We start from the raw sequence: 21,199 nt of genomic DNA, 5'->3' as shown, positions 1-21,199 counted from the left end.
TTATGTTTGGTTGGCCATCTACTTTCCTAGGAAAGTTATGTATAATTCCTATTATGCCCTTAATAAAAATTAGGTTTTTAATATCTCTTTAATGCTTCTTTAATGCTGAAGGGTCTTTTTGGGAAAAAGTAAAAATGGAGTAATTCCTGCCTCATGGGAAAGTAACTTTCCCATGTTTCTCATGGGAAAGATTTTCCCATGAAGGGCTCGTTTGGTTCACGGGAAAAGAAGGGGGGAAAGTGTGGTCAACGGGAAAGTAATGAGATGCCTCTTGTTTGGTTGGAGTTTTCAAAGGAGAGAGAAGGGAAAGTTGTATTCCCATGGGAATGTGATTCCCACATTTCATGGGAAAGTCTTTCCCATGAGAAACATGGGAAAGTTACTTTCCCATGAGGCGGGAATCACTCCATTTTTACTTTTTCCCAAAAAGTCTCTTCAGCATTAAAGAAGCATTAAAGAGGCATTAAAAACCTAATTTTTATTAAGGGCATAATAGGAATTATATATAACTTTCCTAGGAAAGTGGATGGCCAACCAAACATAAGCATCTTGGAAATTTGTCACTTTTCCATGGTCAACCAAACATGCCAAAAGTACTTTCCTAGACATCCTCTTCCTAGAAATTTGTTTCCCAGGAATCATATTCCTAGGAAGGAAAATGCTTCCCGCGAACCAAACGAGCCCGAAATGTGGGAATCATATTCCCATGGGAATTCAACTTTCCCTTCTCTCTCCTTTGAAAACTCCAACCAAACAAGAGGCATCTCATTACTTTTCCGTTGACTACATTTTTTCCCCTTCTTTTCCCGCGAACCAAACGAGCCCTAATAGGAATAGGCCATGTACTCAATGGAATCTACAAGAATTTGGAACATCTCCAAAAACAAATCCCAACTCATTAAAATAAGGCGGCCGGCGATCTTGAAATTGCTAGGCTGCTTCTTTCAAAAGGGATGCTGTTGGCCGCCGACAAGACTCGAATTTGTGGAAGCTTATATATATGAGGCCCAGCTGGAAAGGGAAAGCTTTGGATGATGTTTAATCACTAATCTTGGGAAAATCTTGCCATCACCAACTATCATGTCAAATTTTTCCATGCATTGAAGACACTTTTGGAGTGAAACCACCATCTTGTGTCATGCTCATCCCTCCTAAGAAAAAGATTGGATGAATGATGATGATGTGAGAAACAACAAGTTGAATATTCTATTGGCAAAACCATACTAGGCCTTAAGTAGTCTATGTAAATTAGTGATGATATTTGATGCTATGGGATGTTGCATGTAGCATTAATGTTCATTCTCATTTTTGAGCAATACGTTCATACTCGATAAAATCATACTTTTTATTCTACATAGGGAAATCAGATGAAGTGGTGCCCCTCTTTTGGTAAGCTAATATATTGATTTTTTTTTTTTTTGATACACCAGCTCCTCACACCAAACGTACATGAGTACAACGAAAAAAAATCAAAAAAAAGAAGATAGCTAAGCGGATAGGGCACCTCCATCTGGTCCATTCAAAGAATGCTCCCAGAGTGCTACGCCACGTAGGAGGCAACCCAGTCAGCAACTGTGTTAGCTTTCCGATAGACATGCATGGCTCTGAAGGAGCCCCGATATTGATATTTTTGATGGCCGACTGGTACTACAATAAATCAATATTTCAATTCATCTCTGCATGGCCGTAAATTTAAAGTTTTGGTATTTAATTGATATTTTTAAAATTTTTAAGAACAAAATATAAATAACACAAACTTGAAAGGATATCACTGTAAATTTTTTTTAATATTTTTTGAATTGATTAAATAATTTATTATGGCAGTAAATTGATAAGAAGGATATCTTGACCGATAAATTGATATTGAATCCATTGATATCTTGGATATACCAATCTATATTGATCAAGAAATTAAGGGCTGGAAATTTGTATAATTCGTAAAGAACCAAAAAAAAAGTGCCACCCACTGGATCGAGAGCGCACAGCCGTACATCCACGGTGGCGACATTTCGTCGGTTTCGCAGTTCATGGGGGAGTCATGGACCAAACAGCGGATCGATCTAGACGCTGACGTTGACATCGAAACGGAAACCATCGTATCATTGGTCACGTGAATTTTGTTTCGTACAACAATTTTGGGGCAGAGTTTATGCATGCGCCGATATTAGAAAAAAAAGACATGACGATGGTGTTTTATGAGAATGGTGATATTTTCTTTAGGATGATGATGGATGGGCTGAAGATTGAATCGTAATTCAAATAATTATTTAATAATATAAATATATATGAATAAGTTAACCAAATTAGTTTTTTATAGTAATAATATAATTTATGGTTTGGTGATTATGAGCTTTTTTTTTTCGTCCGAATATATGGTTTGTTTCTAAAAATTCTTTATCAGCTATGATGATTTATAATTAGTATATATAATTGCAGATTTGCAGCTAAATAACATATTTTTTATAGTGGTACTTAAAAATACTGTTAATAGTTATTTCTGTTGTAACGATTCATATAAAAGGTCATTTGTTGTGAAAAAAAAACTAAAGACTGATGCAAGTATATTGCTGATCAACATAACAGGTCAGGCCGGTCCGGTTCTACTTAAAGATTAGAAGCCAACCTAGACGAGGCAAAAGCCAAAACCATTACCACGCTCTGGGCTTTTTTTTAGGGGGGGGAATTAAGTCTCATCATTTGTTCATCTACCAACCTTGGATTTGAGGAATCCTTCTGCATGAACAGATTGGCCGTCCAATTATTTCAAGGGCTTTAGTGGATCCGACCCCCTACTTTCACGTGCCCTCTTACCTTTTATTGGTTCAAGTGCATTGACCAAATCGAACGAAGAGGCTTCAGAGAAGCCACGTTTCCGCTATTTGCATTGGCCAGCAAAAAATAAAATTATCGAAAAAAGGCGCCTCCTGGCACGAGCTATCCATGAAGCTGAGGACTCCATCGAAGCTACTTAGAAATAGGAGGTCACCTGCTTTTAGAAAAGTGACACTTTTTTGCTTTTATACAATATTATTTATCTACACCCCTTCCCATTCCCTAGTGGATGTCCATTATTTTTTTTTGGTGAGAAGATAGGAGGGGAGGGGGAGGGACCAGCCCACCCGCGTAGCAGCCCCATTACTGGGCCCCCCTTCCACCAGGGAATATTCGATTCAGGCAGCTATTTCCGCATACCTTCCCCGACCCGTGGGCTCACCCCACTGGGTTCACCGCCTCACGTGTGGGTACGTCACCCCAGCGCCACCTTGGTACAAGCGGAAGGAAAGCATAACCGCCAACAGGCCAGCCGGGCGTGGGGCATACGGTCCCCTCATTTAATCGACGCCCGCGCGTTTCGAACCCGGGCAACCTGGGCGGAATAAATGTGGATGTCCATTATTGCTCGTCCTCAATGGTGGTGTAACTGGTTTCTCTTCATTTCTTTTATCTAAATTTTATACTTTTCGGATTTTAAAAAAGATAAAGCATTGAAGAAGTAAGTTTTTTATATAGATTTCTTAAGGTAATTACAATAATTTATAAGAAAGAAAATGAATTTGACGATACTCAGAAAAGCAAAATCTTTGGCCAACTCACAAGGATCACGAGAATCACTTGAGTATCTTATACGACTTTATACGACTTGAGTATCATATGACTTTAACCATTGACTTATTTCTTTTTGGAGGAAAATTAACCATTGACTTATGATATGGCGTTGAATTCAAGCTTATTTATGTGCCTGTATCTTTTTTCATTGGGACAGTTGAGCTACATCCATGGACCATGCAAAAGCTTGATTGAGCTGGTCATAGGTAGGCTGGTTTTCTTTTTGATGCGTTAAATAATATTTAAAATCTATTTCTTTTAAATAAAAAAAATGAAACATCAGATGTACAATTTCTCTCCCACTCTTGGTTCTTTTATTATCAGGAAAAGAAAAATACAAAAGCATAATTGTTACCACGGCCGTAGCCCCCGTATGAAAAGTGATGGATATATCAAGGCATTTTCTTTCGAAAATTCCAAATGGAATTCACTAATTCAGATTAGATAAAGGTTACATTTGCCATTGCATAAAAACCCTAAAATCTCACTCACCCCTTTATAAGTAGCCACCATGCACCTTTCCCTCACTACTTGCTCTCTCTCTCTCTCTCTCTCTCTAGCAGTAAACGAACATTATATCATCCCGCTGCTCTGTGGCCTGTACTGCATGGGAAACTGTCCCTCATCCAAGAGGAAGAGTTTGGAACGGCGGGACCGCCGGCCGGCGGCGGCGAAGGTGATACACTTGGACGGGAGTTTGGAGGAGTACGAGGAGGCGGTGAGGGCAGGGCTGGTGGCGGCGAGGAACCCAGGGTGCTGCCTGTGCGCCGGCGAAGCGTTGGAGGTGGGAGCCCACCCACAGGAGGTGGCGGAAGCGGAGGAGCTACAGCCCGGGCAGCTCTATTTTCTACTCCCCGTCTCCTCCCGCCACCCCCTTTCCCTACCCGATCTCTGCCTCCTCGCCATCAGGGCCAGCTCTGCCCTCCGCCGCTCCCCCCAGGTGGCTTCACCACCCTGCTCTTCAGCCGGGGGGATAACAAAGAATGACATGTTAAGTACTAAAAAAACAGCGGAAGTTGTAATTTGATTTGTTGGTGAGTCAGCGTCCATGAAGTCATAACATATTCTTATAAGATTATTGTTTTTGATAACCTATGAACTGGATTTTCTATTTCATGTTCAACACTCTACTTATTTTCTTCTCAAAAAAAAATTAGCACTCGACTGCTGCAAATACTGAGCTGGCAAATTGGCGAGTAAATACTGATTTAAGGACTGGAAAAAAAAATTATGGAGTGAGGATCCACTGAAGTCAATGTTGAAGGAAGCAGCTTATAATAGCTGGTGATAAATTTTAGCAGTTAAAATAAACCTTGTACCAAGGGAGCCCAAAGCAAAGTCAAGGATGGCGTAGTGGTAGACAATGGAAAGTATTTTTTTTTGGTTGGGGTTGGGTGGGTGGGGGTGGCGCGTTCCACGCTTTCATTGCTAAGCAAAGAACAGGGTCTTTTAAGAGACTTTTTCAAATAAGAAAATTACAAAAATTTTCTCAAAATTTTCGTTTATTATACTTATATCCACTGGTTTATGAAGCTTACTTACACCCAATTAAATTAACGGTGTTAGTGAATCCGTTTACCTCATATAAAAAATTAAAATTTTTCTTGAGTAATGAGTAAATTACAAAAAGTCCCTAAAATTAGGAATGAATTATACTTATATCAAACAGTTTGAAAAATCAATACTTATCCACCTTAGCTTTGTTTTTATCCAATGTTTTAATTCATAACTTAATAGAATGTTAGCCAAACTATTAACTTAAATAAACCCTAAATGCCACATCAGAAAAAATTTAAAAAATAACCAAAGTAGCCTTAAGTGATATAACATCTATCCGAGAAGGAGATCAGCCGTGAGGTGCCATGGGTCTGAGCTTGATCTTGATGAATTATCAGGAAAGAGCCATGTGCCAAGAGAAAAGCAATCTAAATCTCTCAAAAATCTTCATTTACAGCAACAATGTTAAAAAAATCATGTCCACAACATTTGACAAGTAGAACTCAAAATTAGCAAATAATGGCGGAAAAGCGAAAACAAAATATGATCAGAAAGGACAGAGGCTAGTCGAGAAGGATGCTTTTCGTCGAATATTGGTTAAAAATGAAGCTTGTCGTTGCACGTTCGTTGTAAAAGGACGCTCGTAGTGGATTGGCGAAGTGGGAAAAAACCCTAGATACTTAATCTTAAAGAGAAAAAGACTCTTAAAGATGTAATACTTCGAAGAGTTCTCAGAGTTGGAAAGGTGAAAGAGGAGCTTTGTTTTTTTTAAGAGATATTTTTGACTTTTTACAATAAATAAATAGTTTTACTAATGTTGTCAATTTAAATGGGTGTAAGCAAGACTTTTACAATATATTGAGTGTAAGTGTAATAAATATAAACGTCAAGGAGGTTTTTGAAAGATTATTTTGGTTATTTTTATTTTTATTTTTGATGTGGCATTTGGGTCCTAGATTAAAAGTTAACGATTTGACTTAACATTCTGTTAAGTTATGAGTTGGAGTATTGGATAAGTATAAGTTTTTCATATTATTAGGTATAAGTATAATTAATATCTTATCTCAGGGAGGTTTTTATAATTCACTAAAAAAAAAAAAAAAGACAATCTAGCCTCCACATCTAATTTTTCATTATAACTTCACACAAGTTCTCCTGGAAAGGAACCATAATAAAACTCGATGACGAGCAATTTTTGGCAATTCAAAACAAGAGTACCATCATCTAAAATCAACGCATAGTAAGACATTGCATCAAAATATACATATAGAAGCCAGCATGTTCAACCCTAGGAGGGAGGAAGAGGCTTCATCTCTGCTTTGATAGCTGCAGCCAGATGATCATAAGCTTGCCCCCATGCAGCTTTCATTTCTGGGCACCACATTTCTGGAACCGCATCCTTTATTGTGTCTAACAGTGCAAACTTTACGACCTGTATGGCCATTAGCAAACCAGTACGAGCTTACACTTAATTAACAAAGAAGCTCTAAGCTCAAACAAGCCAATGCATGGAAGGAATGCTGCACTCGTAGCAGCGGTCTTCATCTGGAGGGAATTATTCTTATAAGTAATTTTTACATATACCAAGTGTTGTTAAATATTTGTCACATATTATATATTCTTGATTTTGTCTTACCATATATAGTTACTTATCTTTACAATAAGACTATGCACCAAATTTTATGGTTGAACCGTATTGTGCAAATCACTGGTCAATTAGGAAATTGGTGAATAAATCTTCAAGTTCATTTGATATTTCTATACCTGATGGAAATAAGCCCAGCCTGGTTTCTCCACATTTGGTGCTTCCTAAGAGGTTTGAATGGCGGGGGGAGTGTAGCGCCTTCAAGGCTATGCATGTATATCGGAAGGCAAACAGAGCCACAAACTAGATTGTCACTTATGCCGCCCAGCACTTCAGAGAGGTCTTCTGAACGCATCAGGGGGTTTCTTCTCCACCCCTGTGCCATTTTCTCACTAATTCTGTTGGCTACACTTATACTAGAGTAGGGTGAGCAGCCGTTGTACTAAAAAAAAAAAAAAAAAGGGCCCGTCGGCTAGCCCATTTGCATTTTCTTTAAAGAAAGTATTTTGTCTATTGTCCTAATTGCTTCAGCCGACAATTACCTAAAGACAGAACTATGGGTTTTATTGTCTCATTGTTAAGCTAAAAATATTTTATTTTATGATTTCTCTGCATGTGACTTGTGATTTAAGGGTCAGGATATGCTTGATTCCGTTCCATTTCCCTCATTTTAAGTTTTGTATTCAAACTTGGTGGGCTTTCAGATGGCTGTGGTTCAAGTGTTTCTATTAACTATGTTACTTTTAAATAGCTTATGAACAGTTCATAAATCCGGGCCAATTAATTGTACCTCGAAATGTTCATCAACCAGACCAAACTTCGAATGAGTGTCGCCCAGCTTCTTCATGGTTGTATCCCTCACTGTAACTTTACAGCTTTCCGCAGCTGCACTGCTGACTCACAGGTCTGCACCCAGAGTTAACAAGAAAAGCGCAAATTTAGTGAAGATATGAGAGAATACAAGCCGTGTCAAAAGGAAGCAAACCACAGATGAACAGATTACTTCGTTTGGTAAAAAAATTTCTAAGTTACTGTTTTTTGGGTACCAATGTTAGCTATCAGTTTATTAGCCTTTTGGCTATGCATTTTTCTGATATTTCCATGATTTTATAAAAATATTTGAGCTACAGAAAATCGAATATTCAATTTTTGTACATGTAATAAGATTTTTTTTTTTTTTAATTTATGAACTTAATATCCTTCAATGTATTGAACAAATCGTGTTAGTATTATCATTGGGACATGGTTAATAATATGAATGTATCTTATCTTTAGAATGCCTGTTAAACTTTTCTGTTTTTCACAATTACATTGGGCATTCTTTAGAGATTTAATTCAAGATTTTTTCATGTGAAACCTGAGATAACTCAAAGCGATTAAAATCTTATGAGATTTTTTGTTTCTTTTGGATTTAAGTTTCATCAAGCTAGTCAAAAACTCATCTCTTGATTCACAAGTTGCACGTAAACTTTCCTAAGGAATTGTGCTTTCATAGCACTTGCAAACCAGATATGTTATACCACCCACATCATACGGGCAGATGCTTAAAAATTTGCAAAGGGGTCTCGAGTGTATTACACTGATTCCAATTTAGGAGGATATCAATAAACTTTTTATCAAGATTTTAAATTCCGCAGAATACAAGCATCCTGTTTCTCCACAAAAATTAGATACCCGGATATCCTCCCCATCCAAGTCCCGGTTATGTACCCTCCATCTCTCTCTCTCTCTCTCTCTCTCTCTCTCTCTTTCTTTATGTACCCTCCATCTCTCTCTTTTTGTTCTTTTCTTGCTTTCTTTATTTTTCTCATTTGTTTTTCTTTCTATCATTTCTTGCTCCTTTCCTTCTTCTCTTATTCCTTCTTTTTTTTTTTCCTTTTTTTTCCTTTTTTTTTGGCCTTCTTTCTTTTCTTTACTTTTTCTTCTTCTTTCCTTCCCTTTTTTTGTTCTTCTCTCATTTTCTTTCTTTTTTGTTCTCACTTCTTCCTTTTCTTTGGTTCTCTTCTTTCCCTTTCCTTTATTCCTTTCCTCTTCTTCTTCTCTTCCTCTCTTTCATTTTTTTCTTTTCCTCTTCTTTGCTTCCTTTCCTTTCTTTTTTTCATTGTTTTCCTTTAGATGGATTTTGAAGTCCAACCCATCCCAAACTGGACCGGATGGCCGGGATATTACGCTTTTGTTTTTACTACTTGGATGCAAATGGGCCAGATCATATCAACAGCCATCCATGAACCAATGTGGGCCTGGCCCAGTTCCATAACTCAGTGTGAATTCCTACTTATTTCTTAATGACGGTGGCTCAACAAAATGAGAGCTACGTGATCTTGGGGTAGCAGCTCGTGATTCAACCAACCTGCGTGAACCCCAGCACTTTCCACGCCTCACACCCATCGGCTCATGTGACATGATAGGGGAACTTCTAGTATTATCGAACGGGTAGCGCCCTAGCATTACCTTTCTTAGTGGATCTCATGACGCAAGACAACCCAATGAGATCTCTACCATCTCCATTCATCACCATCACCACAAGCAACAAGAGGAAGAGGATAAAGTTCAGAACAGATACCATAACGAAGACCGACATGGCATGGCTTTTAAGCTTTGGGTTTTTGTCCAGGGGCACGTCGGAGTCGCGCAGAAAAGAGAACAACTGCGTTGCTGATGGTGCAATCTCAAAGATCCTATTATGAACACATAATGCTCAGCAGCAAAATTATGAACTTGCAGGAGAATTATTGATAGGATTAAGTACAATAAAAGATCGCAAATGAAAGCATCTGTTGGATTTTATCCCTGCAAAGGAACCTATACAATCATTCAATTATTTCCTAAATTTTTTTATGATGTCAATGTTCCTTTAAATTTTGAGAAGATATAACTTAGTAGTAATTTTTCTGGCCACCTTCAGGGAATGAAATCCAACAGTTCAATCATAAGATACAAGTATGAGAAGATGGGAGAAGAGAGAGGGAGATACCTCATGAAAAACTTCAGAGAGATTGCTGCTGCATCCTTCTTCATCACGTTCCCTGACTTCACCACAAGAGACTCTTGCTCTTCGCCGAAGGATATCGCTGGTAATTCCTCCATTTTCGATCCCTTTGGTGAGCCTCCTTGCAATGGAAGTGTTTAAATAGAGCGAGAAGAGAGTTTTTTTTACGAGAAAATTAGCACAACGAGGGAGATCCGGCAATGGTGGGTCAAAAACTCAGATGGAGGAATAGATGGAAAATAAAGAGGAGGGGGATGGGGTCATGGGAGTGGCCTTTCAAGGCCTGGTAGAGCCAAGAGGTGCCCCGAGTTAAAATTCTCAAACCAAAACCAAATATTGGCGGAGGCCGGTGTGAGCCAAGTCAGCAAAGCTTGCCCGCGGTGGAGGGCGGTGCGGACTAAGTCACAATCGAACGCCGGAGGGCGCTTAAGATGGTCGGTTGGTTTAAAGACCATGGTTAAATCTTGATGGCAGCGCTTACAGTCCTAACACAAAAAACCATTGGCCATGCCCCGTTTATGGGTTTTTTGGCCGTGGGTTGGTCCATAATTAATGGCACGCCGCCATGTTTGTCTGGCTACGCCACCATGCCTGTCTGACTTCGTTAATCAGGATATTTTTTTTTAATGTAAAAGAAGGTTACCCAATTTTTACTAGAAGAAAATGTACATAACTTACCGGTATGGTGCTTTATTTTCCTAGGCGTGTTTGGCAGATGCAGGGAGAGTGCAAGTTTCAGATATTAAAAAAAAAAAAAAAAGTTACAGAAGTCCGCTTTAAAACGAAAAACCTCCGTTCTTTTGGTCAATATTTTGTATGTGGAATACTAAGGGAAGTGAATCGTGATAAGAGCTTGGGGAGGAAGGGAAATGAAATTGGAATGGTTGGCTAATGATAGGAGCTAACTAAATATACTACTATTGTTTCTTAGTTGATGACAGGTACCTGTGATTTTGGCTATCTCAAATGTGATATATACTACCTTGGCTATAACCCAAGTAATGATAACCACCTCTACCAGGACTTTGTTTATGGTATCGTTTTCGATTACGCAGCACATAAGTAACATAACATGCATTAGTAAATTTTCTAATGGAAAAATATATTTGCATGTTTGATATACCAGGAAATATCACAAAAAGTTGTTACATGTTAGAAGATGTATAACTTCGCTGTCACGGGACTGCAGAGGCTATCAGGTTTAGGAGCAATGGCGACCATACAGATATCATAAAACATTTATCAATAATTAACAGGATACGGGCATATGAAATGTGGATACTGACAACAAACTACAAGGTGAAAACACAAAACTATATAATTATTTTTTTAATAATAAATTGTATCTCCATAACTTATAGATTGTAATTGTAAGAACTTCCTGAGCTGTATTTCTTGAATCTTTTAATCTTGCTCTCAAAGGGGGAAAAGAATATTTTGTAAGCCTTGCACTTGTAATGTTTACGGATTGTTACAATCAAACAAGACAACTGAAATATTATACTCTCAGGCTAGGTCATTGTCATTTTACCATTTACTGATTTTTTACTGCAAACCTTTTCTCTTAATTTTTTCCGCATTTTTATGTACTCTGGAGTCTTCCCCTAAATTCGAAAATCCTAACTCTTGAGGAAAATAATGAAAATTTACCGGAAGATTTGTTTTTAAAATCAAGTACCTAAAGGACATCCTGATACATTTGTGGGATATATATTCACCTTAGGAAACACATACTCAAATTCTAGGGAAATGCTTGCAGTAAAATTTTTCATTCTGACATGTCTTATTATCTCAAAACGGTAAAAATCCTTGCCCTCCAATAATGCTACCAAACTCTCTCACAGCTTATGAAGCCTCTTATTCCTTCTTCTTTCCTTTCTCTTGCTCAAAGCAGAAATCTGCGACCTTTTTCTGCTGCGCCCTCCCCCCCCCCCCCCCACCATCTCCCTAAAGAATACTGTATGAGCATAGAAACTCTTTTACTAAAGGCTAGCAACTTGAAAACAGTTGCTGTTACTTCCAGCATAAATTTTCAGAAACTATGGTCAGCCATTTTGTTTCAGCACTCAACACCTATATGTACAAATCATTAGTAACAATGTTTCATCCAATGCAGAACTATGACAAAGCTTACAATGCAAAGCCAAATTCCATTGGATTCTTTTTTTTTTTTTTTGAACGAATTGGAGACTAAGGAGGCAAGCTCCATCAGTCACCGGACTTTATTAACAAAACAAGATTCAAGTTCAGAATTAAAATATGTACAAATACAAAGAATTTACATAGAGTTCTGTGAAGGAGAAACAAAGAGGGACCCAAAGACAAGGGTCAAAACTACAATCACACCCAGAACTTTCCCAGGGTCAAGTTCAGGCAGCCATTGTAATTCTGAGAGAGTCATAGCAGATAAAGCAGATAGATGAGCAATACTTGCAAGAAATCCTCTTCAATGCAGCCGATAAAAAAACCAAAATAGAAGGATGAGAAGGAGGAAACTCGAATTTTCCAGAATTTTTCATAGAGTATCAGCAGAACATCGACAGCAGTTTTCTGAATAAAAGGGAGAGAAGAGTAGTATAAAAGCCTCCATTATCACAAATGCAATTTCATTGGACACGGAAGTCTCTGAATAATGGCAGAGCTTCTGAATAATGGAGAGGAGAGCTATGGCTGTGATTTGGAAAAGCGAATATATTTTTCTTGAAAGACAATCTCCCATCGTGCAAGCAACAATGAGAAAAGAAGAATATATCTTTCTTGAAAGACATTTCCCATCGTGCTAGTAGACGGAAATATTCTTGCTAGCGAATATATTTTTCTTGAAAGACAATCTCCCATCGTGCAAGCAACAATGAGAAAAAAAGAGTATATCTTTCCTGAAAGACATTTCCCATCGTGCTGCTAGACGGAAATATTCTTGCTCCAAATTCACGTATCGAATCGAATTTCTACTCGTTTTAATACATGGGAAGACGAGGCGAACATGCAGCGGCGGGGAAACTTAGGAACAGCTCTGCCATCCTAAGTTTCTGGTAGACTGGTCCTCTTCTCGTCCGCCTCCCTTTTCTTTATGTCCATCGGCGTCGAGTTCTACAGCCACACCGCCTTCTGGTGATCTTCTGTCCCTTCTTTTCTTTGATCAAATTTGATGTGTTTTATCTTAATGTCGCTATAATTCTGGATGTTCTTGCATCAAAATCATAACTTTAGCTCAGAACTTCGTTAAAGTCTGAATTTTGATTTATAGGCTGCAAGAAAATTTGGTTTGGAAGGTCGTAGCTTGTCTTGGGCTCCATGGTGATGATTGCTTGCATTTGGTTGTGATAGGGGATGAGGAAACAGGCTATCCCAATTGTGGGATTGCTTGAATTGACGTCCAATTCAGCTGTTACGGTCTTTGCCGACGTTTATAAGTATCATCCAACTGAAAATTTTCCAACGCCTTTTTGCACCAGCAAGTTAATATTAGCATCGGATCTATTGTTAAAACTAATCCCATTTAAGAAGTGAGTAGGTCTTTGGATGTAGACGTGGTTACGTAAGTTCTTTATTTTTGATTTTATTTTGTTTTGCAAGTTTTTGCGTCAAAAAAAAAAAGTGCATGAGAAACATCTTGACCTAAGGTGGTCCATAGTTATTAGAAATTAAACTTGGCTTCTGTAGAGGTAAAAAATTTGCCAAATTAGACTTCCGAAGAATTTCCATAAAAAAAAGGGCAGAATTCTGACTAAGGTATGTTCTTTATATTTAGTTCTGGTTTTCAGGTCTCCAATTAGTTTTAATTGCAATTTTGTATTTTTGCAAGTGGCTCGTTCATCCAACCTCCTCCTTGTTTTGGGAGAATAATAGTGAAAATGCCATCCAAAGTCACATATGGAATGCCTCCTAAGCGTACATGCTGAGGGGAGAAATGACAACCAACTTAGCAAGCTCTAGGTGGCTTCATTGAGGGATGGCAATTTTAGACTTGACCCATCAATCCAACCTATAGACAACTTGCTTTCAATAGGTTCCGGTTTGATGTAAATTTGTTAGGATAATAATCAGGTCTACCTGCCTAGACCTATTTCTTAAATGGGACAAGTTCTGGTTTGAACCTTGAACCTGTTTAACTCCTTTCTAATACGTTTAATAATTCGATCGGGTCATGACTTGACCCTTTTAAGCCAACCTGCTTAACCTATTCAACTTGTTTAAATATATTTAATTTGTTAAAAATCCATCTAACGTGTTTAACCTATTTAACTTGATTCGATTTGTTTAGTAAATGGGCTATATTGGCTGGGTTGGGTTATCTGTTTAATAAATAAGTCGGCTTCAATTTTCAATTTTTGACCTATTTAAAAAACAGTTTGGGCTGATAAATTTTTAACCCGACCGGCATCCGACCTAACTCGTATTCGACTCATTCAACCCAAATTGCCACCCCTAGCTTCATCATGTCTTTAATCTATGTGAACTTATTAATTGACATAGAAAGGGGAAAAATGGGAAGCTACCATGGATGGAAAGGGGGTGGGTATAGGTTAGATAGGCCATTATCTATACCTGCCCCCACAATCAAAACCCACATACCCATACCTATCACATGTGTAGCTCAGGATGGGCCGGATAGAGTTACATGGGATAGGTAAAGTTGCAGAAATCATTTTTCTAATTATAAAGCAAACAAATAAAAAAAGAATATAAAAGTAAATCTCAGTATTTTACATAACATTAAACAAGATAAGTGTCCAAGACATAGAACCTAACGAACTAACTTTTCAATAATAATAGAAATATTGTTCCTTAGTAAGTCAAATTTTCCTCAAACTAAGAAAAGCAATCAACTAAATAGAAGAATAACTAAGCATTATCTTGTAGCCTCTCACATGTTTAATTTTTCTCGTGATTGATTACAAACTTCTTTCTCCATTATCATCATAATCATCAAGGCTTATATATAATCAATTCTGGTTTGAGGTAGGTATTGCAATTATCCATACTTGCCCTGAATTTGCTACAGGTTTTAGAATGAAGACGCTTCCCCGCTATCGACTCTAAATATGTGTAAAATAACCCACTCTATTTGGGTTGAATTAGGCCGGATACTCGATGAAGCAGAACTTTGTCTTTCAACATAAAGAACATTTCTTTCTTCTCCACCTTGAGCGGTTTCATATCACAATTCCTAGTTAATTTCTTTCTTGCATTTTCTCTGTTACACACATTGTTTAAGAACAATTAGAAGGACCTCCATTTTTCACCATTTTAGTTTTATGAGACCTGAAAGTGCAAATGAACGTAATGAGCTTGAATTTGCATGCATTACAAACAGTTTGTCTTCTACATATATGTATACGGATTAAGTTTAGGATACAATAAAAATGTCCCCCACAAGCTCTGCTTTATAGGCACACTATGTACTATTCAAAGAAAATGACATAAACCTCGTGCATTTGAAAGAACTTTGAAAATGTAACTTCAAGTGTTTGAAGAAAACCATTTGTTCTTCAAATCTCACTAATTTAATATAGTTGTAAATTCAATCATTTATTGTTTTTGAGCTATTACTCTCTCATGTAATTATTTCTTTGCAATATTCCCATCCCATAATAAATTTTAAATCCCTTTACTAAAGTAAAATTGGATATGTCTATTAATCAATCAACCTCATTCTACCAATCGATTTAATCAATTTTGCACATTAATAACCTAATCAATTACTAGTTATAGTTTCTCAAAAAACAATCCACTCATTCTAGCAATTACTAGCTCAATCTATGGTACAAATCACCAGTATTGCTAAAAAAACGTTTGAATTGATGCGCCATCCTTGGATCGATAAAGACTGAGGTTGAAAGTGATTGACATGGAGACTACTTTGTGCCTTAGTTTTATTAAATAGCTATTGATAATCTTAGATGATTTTAGGCTTAGGGTATTGTCACATGGGTTTGGGTTGTATCTTTCCTGCGAAAGAATGATTAATCTTTTTTCACGATATCAACCATTGGATTACATCTTGCACAAATCTCAAAGGATCCCAGCCTTTTTATTCATCCATCTGCACAGATCTCAAAATGGCCATTGTGCAATTCAATGGTTGATGTTGCAACAAAAGATGAATCATTCTTTCGCGTGAAAGATATAGCTCAAACCATTTGGCATAAAAGAATTTTGAAGTGTTGATTTTTGAACAAAAAGCCAAGAGAGATTTATATTTTTTTTATTTTATTTTATTATTTTTTTGGTACAATGGCGGCTCACATATGGCGGGTTAGATTTATAAACTAAAAAGGAAGGACCTTGACCAAGGCAAATTTATTTTGGCATACTGGGATTTGCTCCTCTTGAAGGTTAGATTTATTACATAATATTCCAATTAAGCGAGCTCAAAACCAAGAAAGGGGTTAATAGATTCCACCAAGAAGTAGCAATAAGTATTTTGATGGAATGGGGAGGAAGTAAGGTAATTCCCTCACTCAATTTAATTGATTTAAACTAAGTCGATGTATAATAAATTCTTTAACAGAACAAGGAGCAATAAGTAGATGTAAAACAATTCATACTTTAATGAAGGCTGTCTGACGAACAAAGAATCCCAATAAAAAAATTCTGAATATATTAAGCTCCGGAGAGGACACCCAAGTTAATGGAAGATAACTAGATCCAGCTGCCAGTGTGGTTAATCCACACTTTGCTTACTTTTCATCTTTGTTAATTGGTTACCGACATCCCAGGTGTTCTCTGTTCTGTTTCCTCTCTTCCAGATTTTGGTTGCTAGAGATCATCGTGCAAGAAGGAGATGTCTGATCCCTTCATCTCAAAGCTCCTTGATGTCCTAGTCGCTTTGGTGAATGATGAGGTGGCCATGCTCTGGGGTGTGAAGGGAGAGATCAAACGGCTCCAACAAAGACTCGGAACCATAAACGCCGTCCTCGTCGATGCTGAAAATCGAAGGATTCAGAACAAAGCCATAGACGACTGGCTCAAGAACCTGAAGGACGTCATGTATGACGCTGATGACATCCTCGACGAATGCCAGATCGAGACCGAGAAATCTAAAGCTGCAGTCTCCTCTAGAAGTCAACCTTGCTCTTGCCTCTTCTATTGCCCTTGCTTTGGCAAGACGGTGTTTGCTCATCAGATTGGCAGGAGAATCAAAGGCCTCAATCATAGGCTGGACGACATCTTGCAAGACAGTTCTAGATTTAATCTCCAGCCCTTTTCCGCCGACCGCGGTGACCACCGATCCACTTCTCTATTTGGCAGGCAGACATCTCCCGTAGCTGAGCTTGATATCGTAGGGTCCAATATCCAGAAGGATACCGACAAACTCGTGGAGTTGTTGATAAACGAGGATAGTCGGGAAAATATTCTTGTACATGCCATCGTAGGAACTGGGGGAATTGGCAAGACCACTCTTGCTCGGAAGATTTTTAACGATGAAAGGATAACAACCAAGTTCTTGATGACGCTCTGGGTCTGTGTGTCCAAAGATTTTGAAGAGACCAGTCTACTGAAAGAGATCATCACTCAGGCGAAGGGCAATCCAGGAGGCGCTTCTAGCAGAGCACAGCTCGAGCCCAAGGTTCGAAACGCCGTCGCAAATGAGAAATTCCTGCTCGTCTTGGATGACGTGTGGGACCCAAAAGTATGGAATGATTTACTCCGAAACCCCTTGCAGAGTGCGGCAACTGGAAGTAGGGTCCTTGTGACCACAAGAAGCCATGGGGTTGCATCGAGAATGAAGGCTGTACGACCTCATCATCAAGTGGAGCTCTTGACTGCTGAAGATGGTTGGGTGCTGCTATGCAAGAAGGTGGCTTTGAGCGGGGAGGAGGGAGAGATCGAAGATTTAGAGGATATCGGAAAGGAGATTGTTCAGAAATGTGGTGGTCTTCCTCTTGCTATTAAGACCATTGGAGGAGTATTATCAACAAAGAGCGGGACCAAGACGGAGTGGGAGAGAGTTCTTAGAACCCTTTCAAGCAATCCTTGGTCTTCTTCGACCCACTTTTCCCAAGAGGTTCAACCAGCGCTATGGTTAAGTTATGAAGACTTGCCATCTCATCTTAAGCAGTGCTTTTTATATTGCTCGTTGTTCCCTGAGGATTATATATTCAATCGTGTAGCTCTAATTTATTATTGGATCTCTGAAGGGTTCATCCATGAAGAAGGAGATCTAACATTGGAAGAGTTAGGTGAAGATTATTATGGGGAACTTGTTCAGAGGAGTTTTTTGCAACCAGGTCCAGATAATTTTTCAAATTGCACCGTGCATGATATACTATGGTCTCTTGCTCGGTTTTTAGCATGAGAGGAGAATTTGGTTGTGAATGATGGGGGGGAAGTCCCAATTAATTCATCTTCAGTGAAGCCACGTCGCTTACGGGGTGATGTTACAGGAGAAAACTGCCAAGCATTTATTGGTGCATTGGAAGGGCACAAATCTTTAAGGACTCTGCTGCTAGACTCGGCAGAAATCCAAGAGAATGATCTCGACAATCTGATTCCGTCTGAGAGTACTAAAGTTTTCAAACTCTCTGATCAAAAAATTGCCAGACTCCTTAGAAAATCTCATACATCTACGTTATTTAGATCTGTCATTTTCCGACATAAGTGCCCTACCAGAGAGCATAGGAAACCTTGTAAATCTGCAGTTCTTGATCCTCGGGGGCGCAAATCTACGCAGCCTTCCTAAAGGGATCGGAAAGTTGCAAAACCTGCGGTTTCTTCTGCTTGTTGAATCAGAACTGGCGAAGCTTCCATCACTAGGGAAGCTCCCAAACTTGAATTCCTTCTACATAGTAGGAGCACGTGCTATCAAAAAGATTGGGACTGAATTTCTGGGTCAGGAACCTGATTGTAGCAGTGATCAAGGTGGCAGGATGCAAATTTTTCCAAAGTTAACAAAATTGATATTTGCAGAGATGCCCGACTGGGAGGAATGGGAATGGGAGGTGAAGGATGATGACAGATTGACAACCGTACCAAAGTTAAAAAAATTGGCACTTCATGATTGTCCAAAGTTGAGGTCTCTTCCTTCTGGTCTTGTTCACCATGCCACTACCCTAACAAAGCTGCAGATAGTATCCTGCGATAGTCTAAAAGCAATCAGGGGCTTTTCCTCCATCCAAGAACTGAAAATAGCTGACAGCCCTAATCTAGAGGTTGTTTCAGACCTTCCTAGCTTGAAAACATTGAAGTTGAAAGATCATGACATGCGGGCCCTGCCAGAGTGGTTAACTGACTTCCCTACACTCAACAAGCTTGAGATCGAGGCCGATGAACAACTACTCCGCAGATGCCTCAATGATGGCTTAGATTGGCCCAAGATTGAACATATCCCCTACGTATATGCCAAGAGTAGTTATAGATCCAGATACATCTCCAAGAGTCCCTCGGGGTTCAGCACCAACTTAAATGATTATGTTGAAGATCATGAGTAGAGCACACAAGGTTCTCTCTTCGCAATGAGGTAACATTTTGTTTTCTAAATATCATGCTTCTTTTTGTCGAAAAAAATGGAATTTTTTTCTATATCATCATACATTTTAGAATTCCTATCCAAATCTTGTTTGGCTAAACTAGTCTTATTTGTTGTTAGATTTGTGAGACGGTGTTTTGCTTCTACATCATATGTTGTTTTAGTATCCGTAGTCCACGCGGAACTAAGCCCAAGCAGCCTTTTACTTGGTTCGGCTTAGCTTGTTTGCACCCCTAATTTCGAGACTGGATGCTGAGTACGAAGGATTTGAAGATCTGGTTGAAGGGAACTGCTACCGAGATTTATAATCATGCTTCTCTTCCACCCCTGATATCCTAAGTCCGCATCTTATTGTTTACTGTCAACTAATTCAAGGACATGCAGCAAACTGTCTACATGTAGTAGGTGAATTTTTGGAAAATTATATATGTTCATGGTATCATGCATATTTTTCACTTGATTTTCTGGAGTACTTCACATGTGCTCACAATAGTGATCATTTTTTTGACTTGATGTTGCTGTCCTTCTTTCTTTTCTTGTGCAGATGGATTTTATGCAACCAACTTGAGGATCTTGGAGGAAGATATTAGTGCTCTAACTTTGTGATAGCTCTTCATGTATCATTAGGAACTACCTTTCGTCTGTTGGCATGTACTTAATGGTTGTTTCACCCAAATACTGCTTTTATATGACCAAATAAGTTGGAGCTCTGTATGGTGGTTATGAACTTATGCAATGATACTATGAATATGATGGTATTTTTGTTCAATATTCTAATTATTTGATGGTTCTTTTTTTGGCAATATGTGAAGGGGAATGCTAGCACATGCAAAGGAACAAACAAGCAAAGGTAAAATTATTATTTGCCGGAATTATATTCATATGTTGGAGCAAAGATCAGAATGTCTAGCTGTTCCAATTGCTAGGAGCTGAACTTTGACACATTACATTGTTGAGCTTCACTTCTAACTTTGCTAGACCTGAATTCAGTTCTCTACTTAGATTGGGTCAAAACTAAGGAGGACCTAGTTATGTTGGTACTTTGCTTGCAGGAGATTATGGGTTTCAATTTTATTAAGATATTAAAAAAATTTCAAAATACTGGAACTTGCAAAATTGATGACTCACGAGACAAAGTGCAACAGTATGGAGGCTTATGGAGTTATTTGGCGTAGGTCCCAGCTTTGGGGATCTTAACACACAAAATTATAGAGACACTCTCCCTACTTTGGAGGTATCCCAAATACACCCCCTCAATTTTAAAAGTTTCAAACTAACTCTTTAAGTTTCCAAATCATTCCAAAGTGGTTCTCTAGCTCCCCAACCAGCCAACGCCATTAGTTTACTCACCATCTTCAGACATCTACAAACGTCTTTTGACCATGTAGATGAGTGAAGCAGTTCGGGGTGCCCAGAGATCTATGTGGTGGATGATCCTTTACTATGGACAATATATTAAGAGTGCTTTAAGAGCTGTGCACATGGATGAATGAAGAGATTTGGACTGCTTTGACATTTGTGCAGTGGGTGATCCTTCGCTAAGTCATATATTAAGTGTGATTTGAGATCTATGTAAGAGGATGGAGTTCGGAGTACTTTAAAATCTGTGCGGTGGGTGATTTTTAACTATGAACTATATACTATGGATGTTTTAAGATCTATGCAGGTAGATAAATGAAGAAGTTTGGAGTGCTTTGAGATCAGTGTTATGGGCGATCCTTAACTATGGGCCATACATGTGCTTTGAAATCTATGCATGTGGATGAATAAAGGAGTTCAGAGTGCTTTCAGTTCTGCGCCGTGGGTGTTCTAGCATCCATATTTAATTTTTTATGATAAATTCACACATTTTCTCGTAGAAAGACACTATAATAAACATATAAAACATGATGACGAGCAATTTTTGGCAATTCAAAACGAGAGTACCATGATCTAAAAACAATGTACAGTAAGACATTGCATGAAAATATACATATAGAAGCCAGTATATATGTTCAACCCTAGGAGGAAGAGGCTTCATATCTGCTTTGATAGATGCAGCCAGATGATC

General features: G+C 38.4%; 3 protein-coding genes across 3 annotated transcripts; 2 read left to right on the top strand and 1 right to left on the bottom strand.

Annotated features, from left to right (window-relative positions):
- The first annotated feature begins 4,213 nt into the window (after positions 1-4,213).
- LOC103712315 lies at positions 4,214-4,633 on the top strand. Its single transcript, XM_008798801.2, has one exon. It carries the CDS (start codon positions 4,214-4,216, stop codon positions 4,631-4,633), a length of 420 nt encoding a protein of 139 aa, XP_008797023.2.
- Positions 4,634-6,267: 1,634 nt separating this feature from the next.
- Positions 6,268-10,049, bottom strand: LOC103712314 (non-symbiotic hemoglobin 1-like). Its single transcript, XM_008798800.4, is given in 5 exon segments — positions 6,268-6,535; positions 7,479-7,561; positions 7,564-7,594; positions 9,252-9,366; positions 9,663-10,049. Coding segments are annotated over 5 exon segments (486 nt in total). The 5' UTR covers positions 9,776-10,049; the 3' UTR covers positions 6,268-6,391.
- A 2,620-nt stretch (positions 10,050-12,669) lies between these two features.
- On the top strand, positions 12,670-19,926 carry LOC103712306 (putative disease resistance protein RGA3). The gene is made up of 3 exons (XM_039115848.1): positions 12,670-17,976; positions 18,173-19,140; positions 19,694-19,926. The coding sequence occupies exons 1-2, from the start codon at positions 16,465-16,467 to the stop codon at positions 19,109-19,111; spliced, it is 2,451 nt and encodes an 816-aa protein (XP_038971776.1). The 5' UTR covers positions 12,670-16,464; the 3' UTR covers positions 19,112-19,140; positions 19,694-19,926.
- The last annotated feature ends 1,273 nt before the right edge of the window (positions 19,927-21,199 follow it).

This window comes from Phoenix dactylifera, unplaced genomic scaffold, assembly GCF_009389715.1.
Source record: "Phoenix dactylifera cultivar Barhee BC4 unplaced genomic scaffold, palm_55x_up_171113_PBpolish2nd_filt_p 000007F, whole genome shotgun sequence".
Lineage (NCBI taxonomy): Eukaryota > Viridiplantae > Streptophyta > Magnoliopsida > Arecales > Arecaceae > Phoenix > Phoenix dactylifera.
Note: the sequence above shows the minus strand (reverse complement) of the source record. Positions and strands in the feature narration are given on the sequence as shown.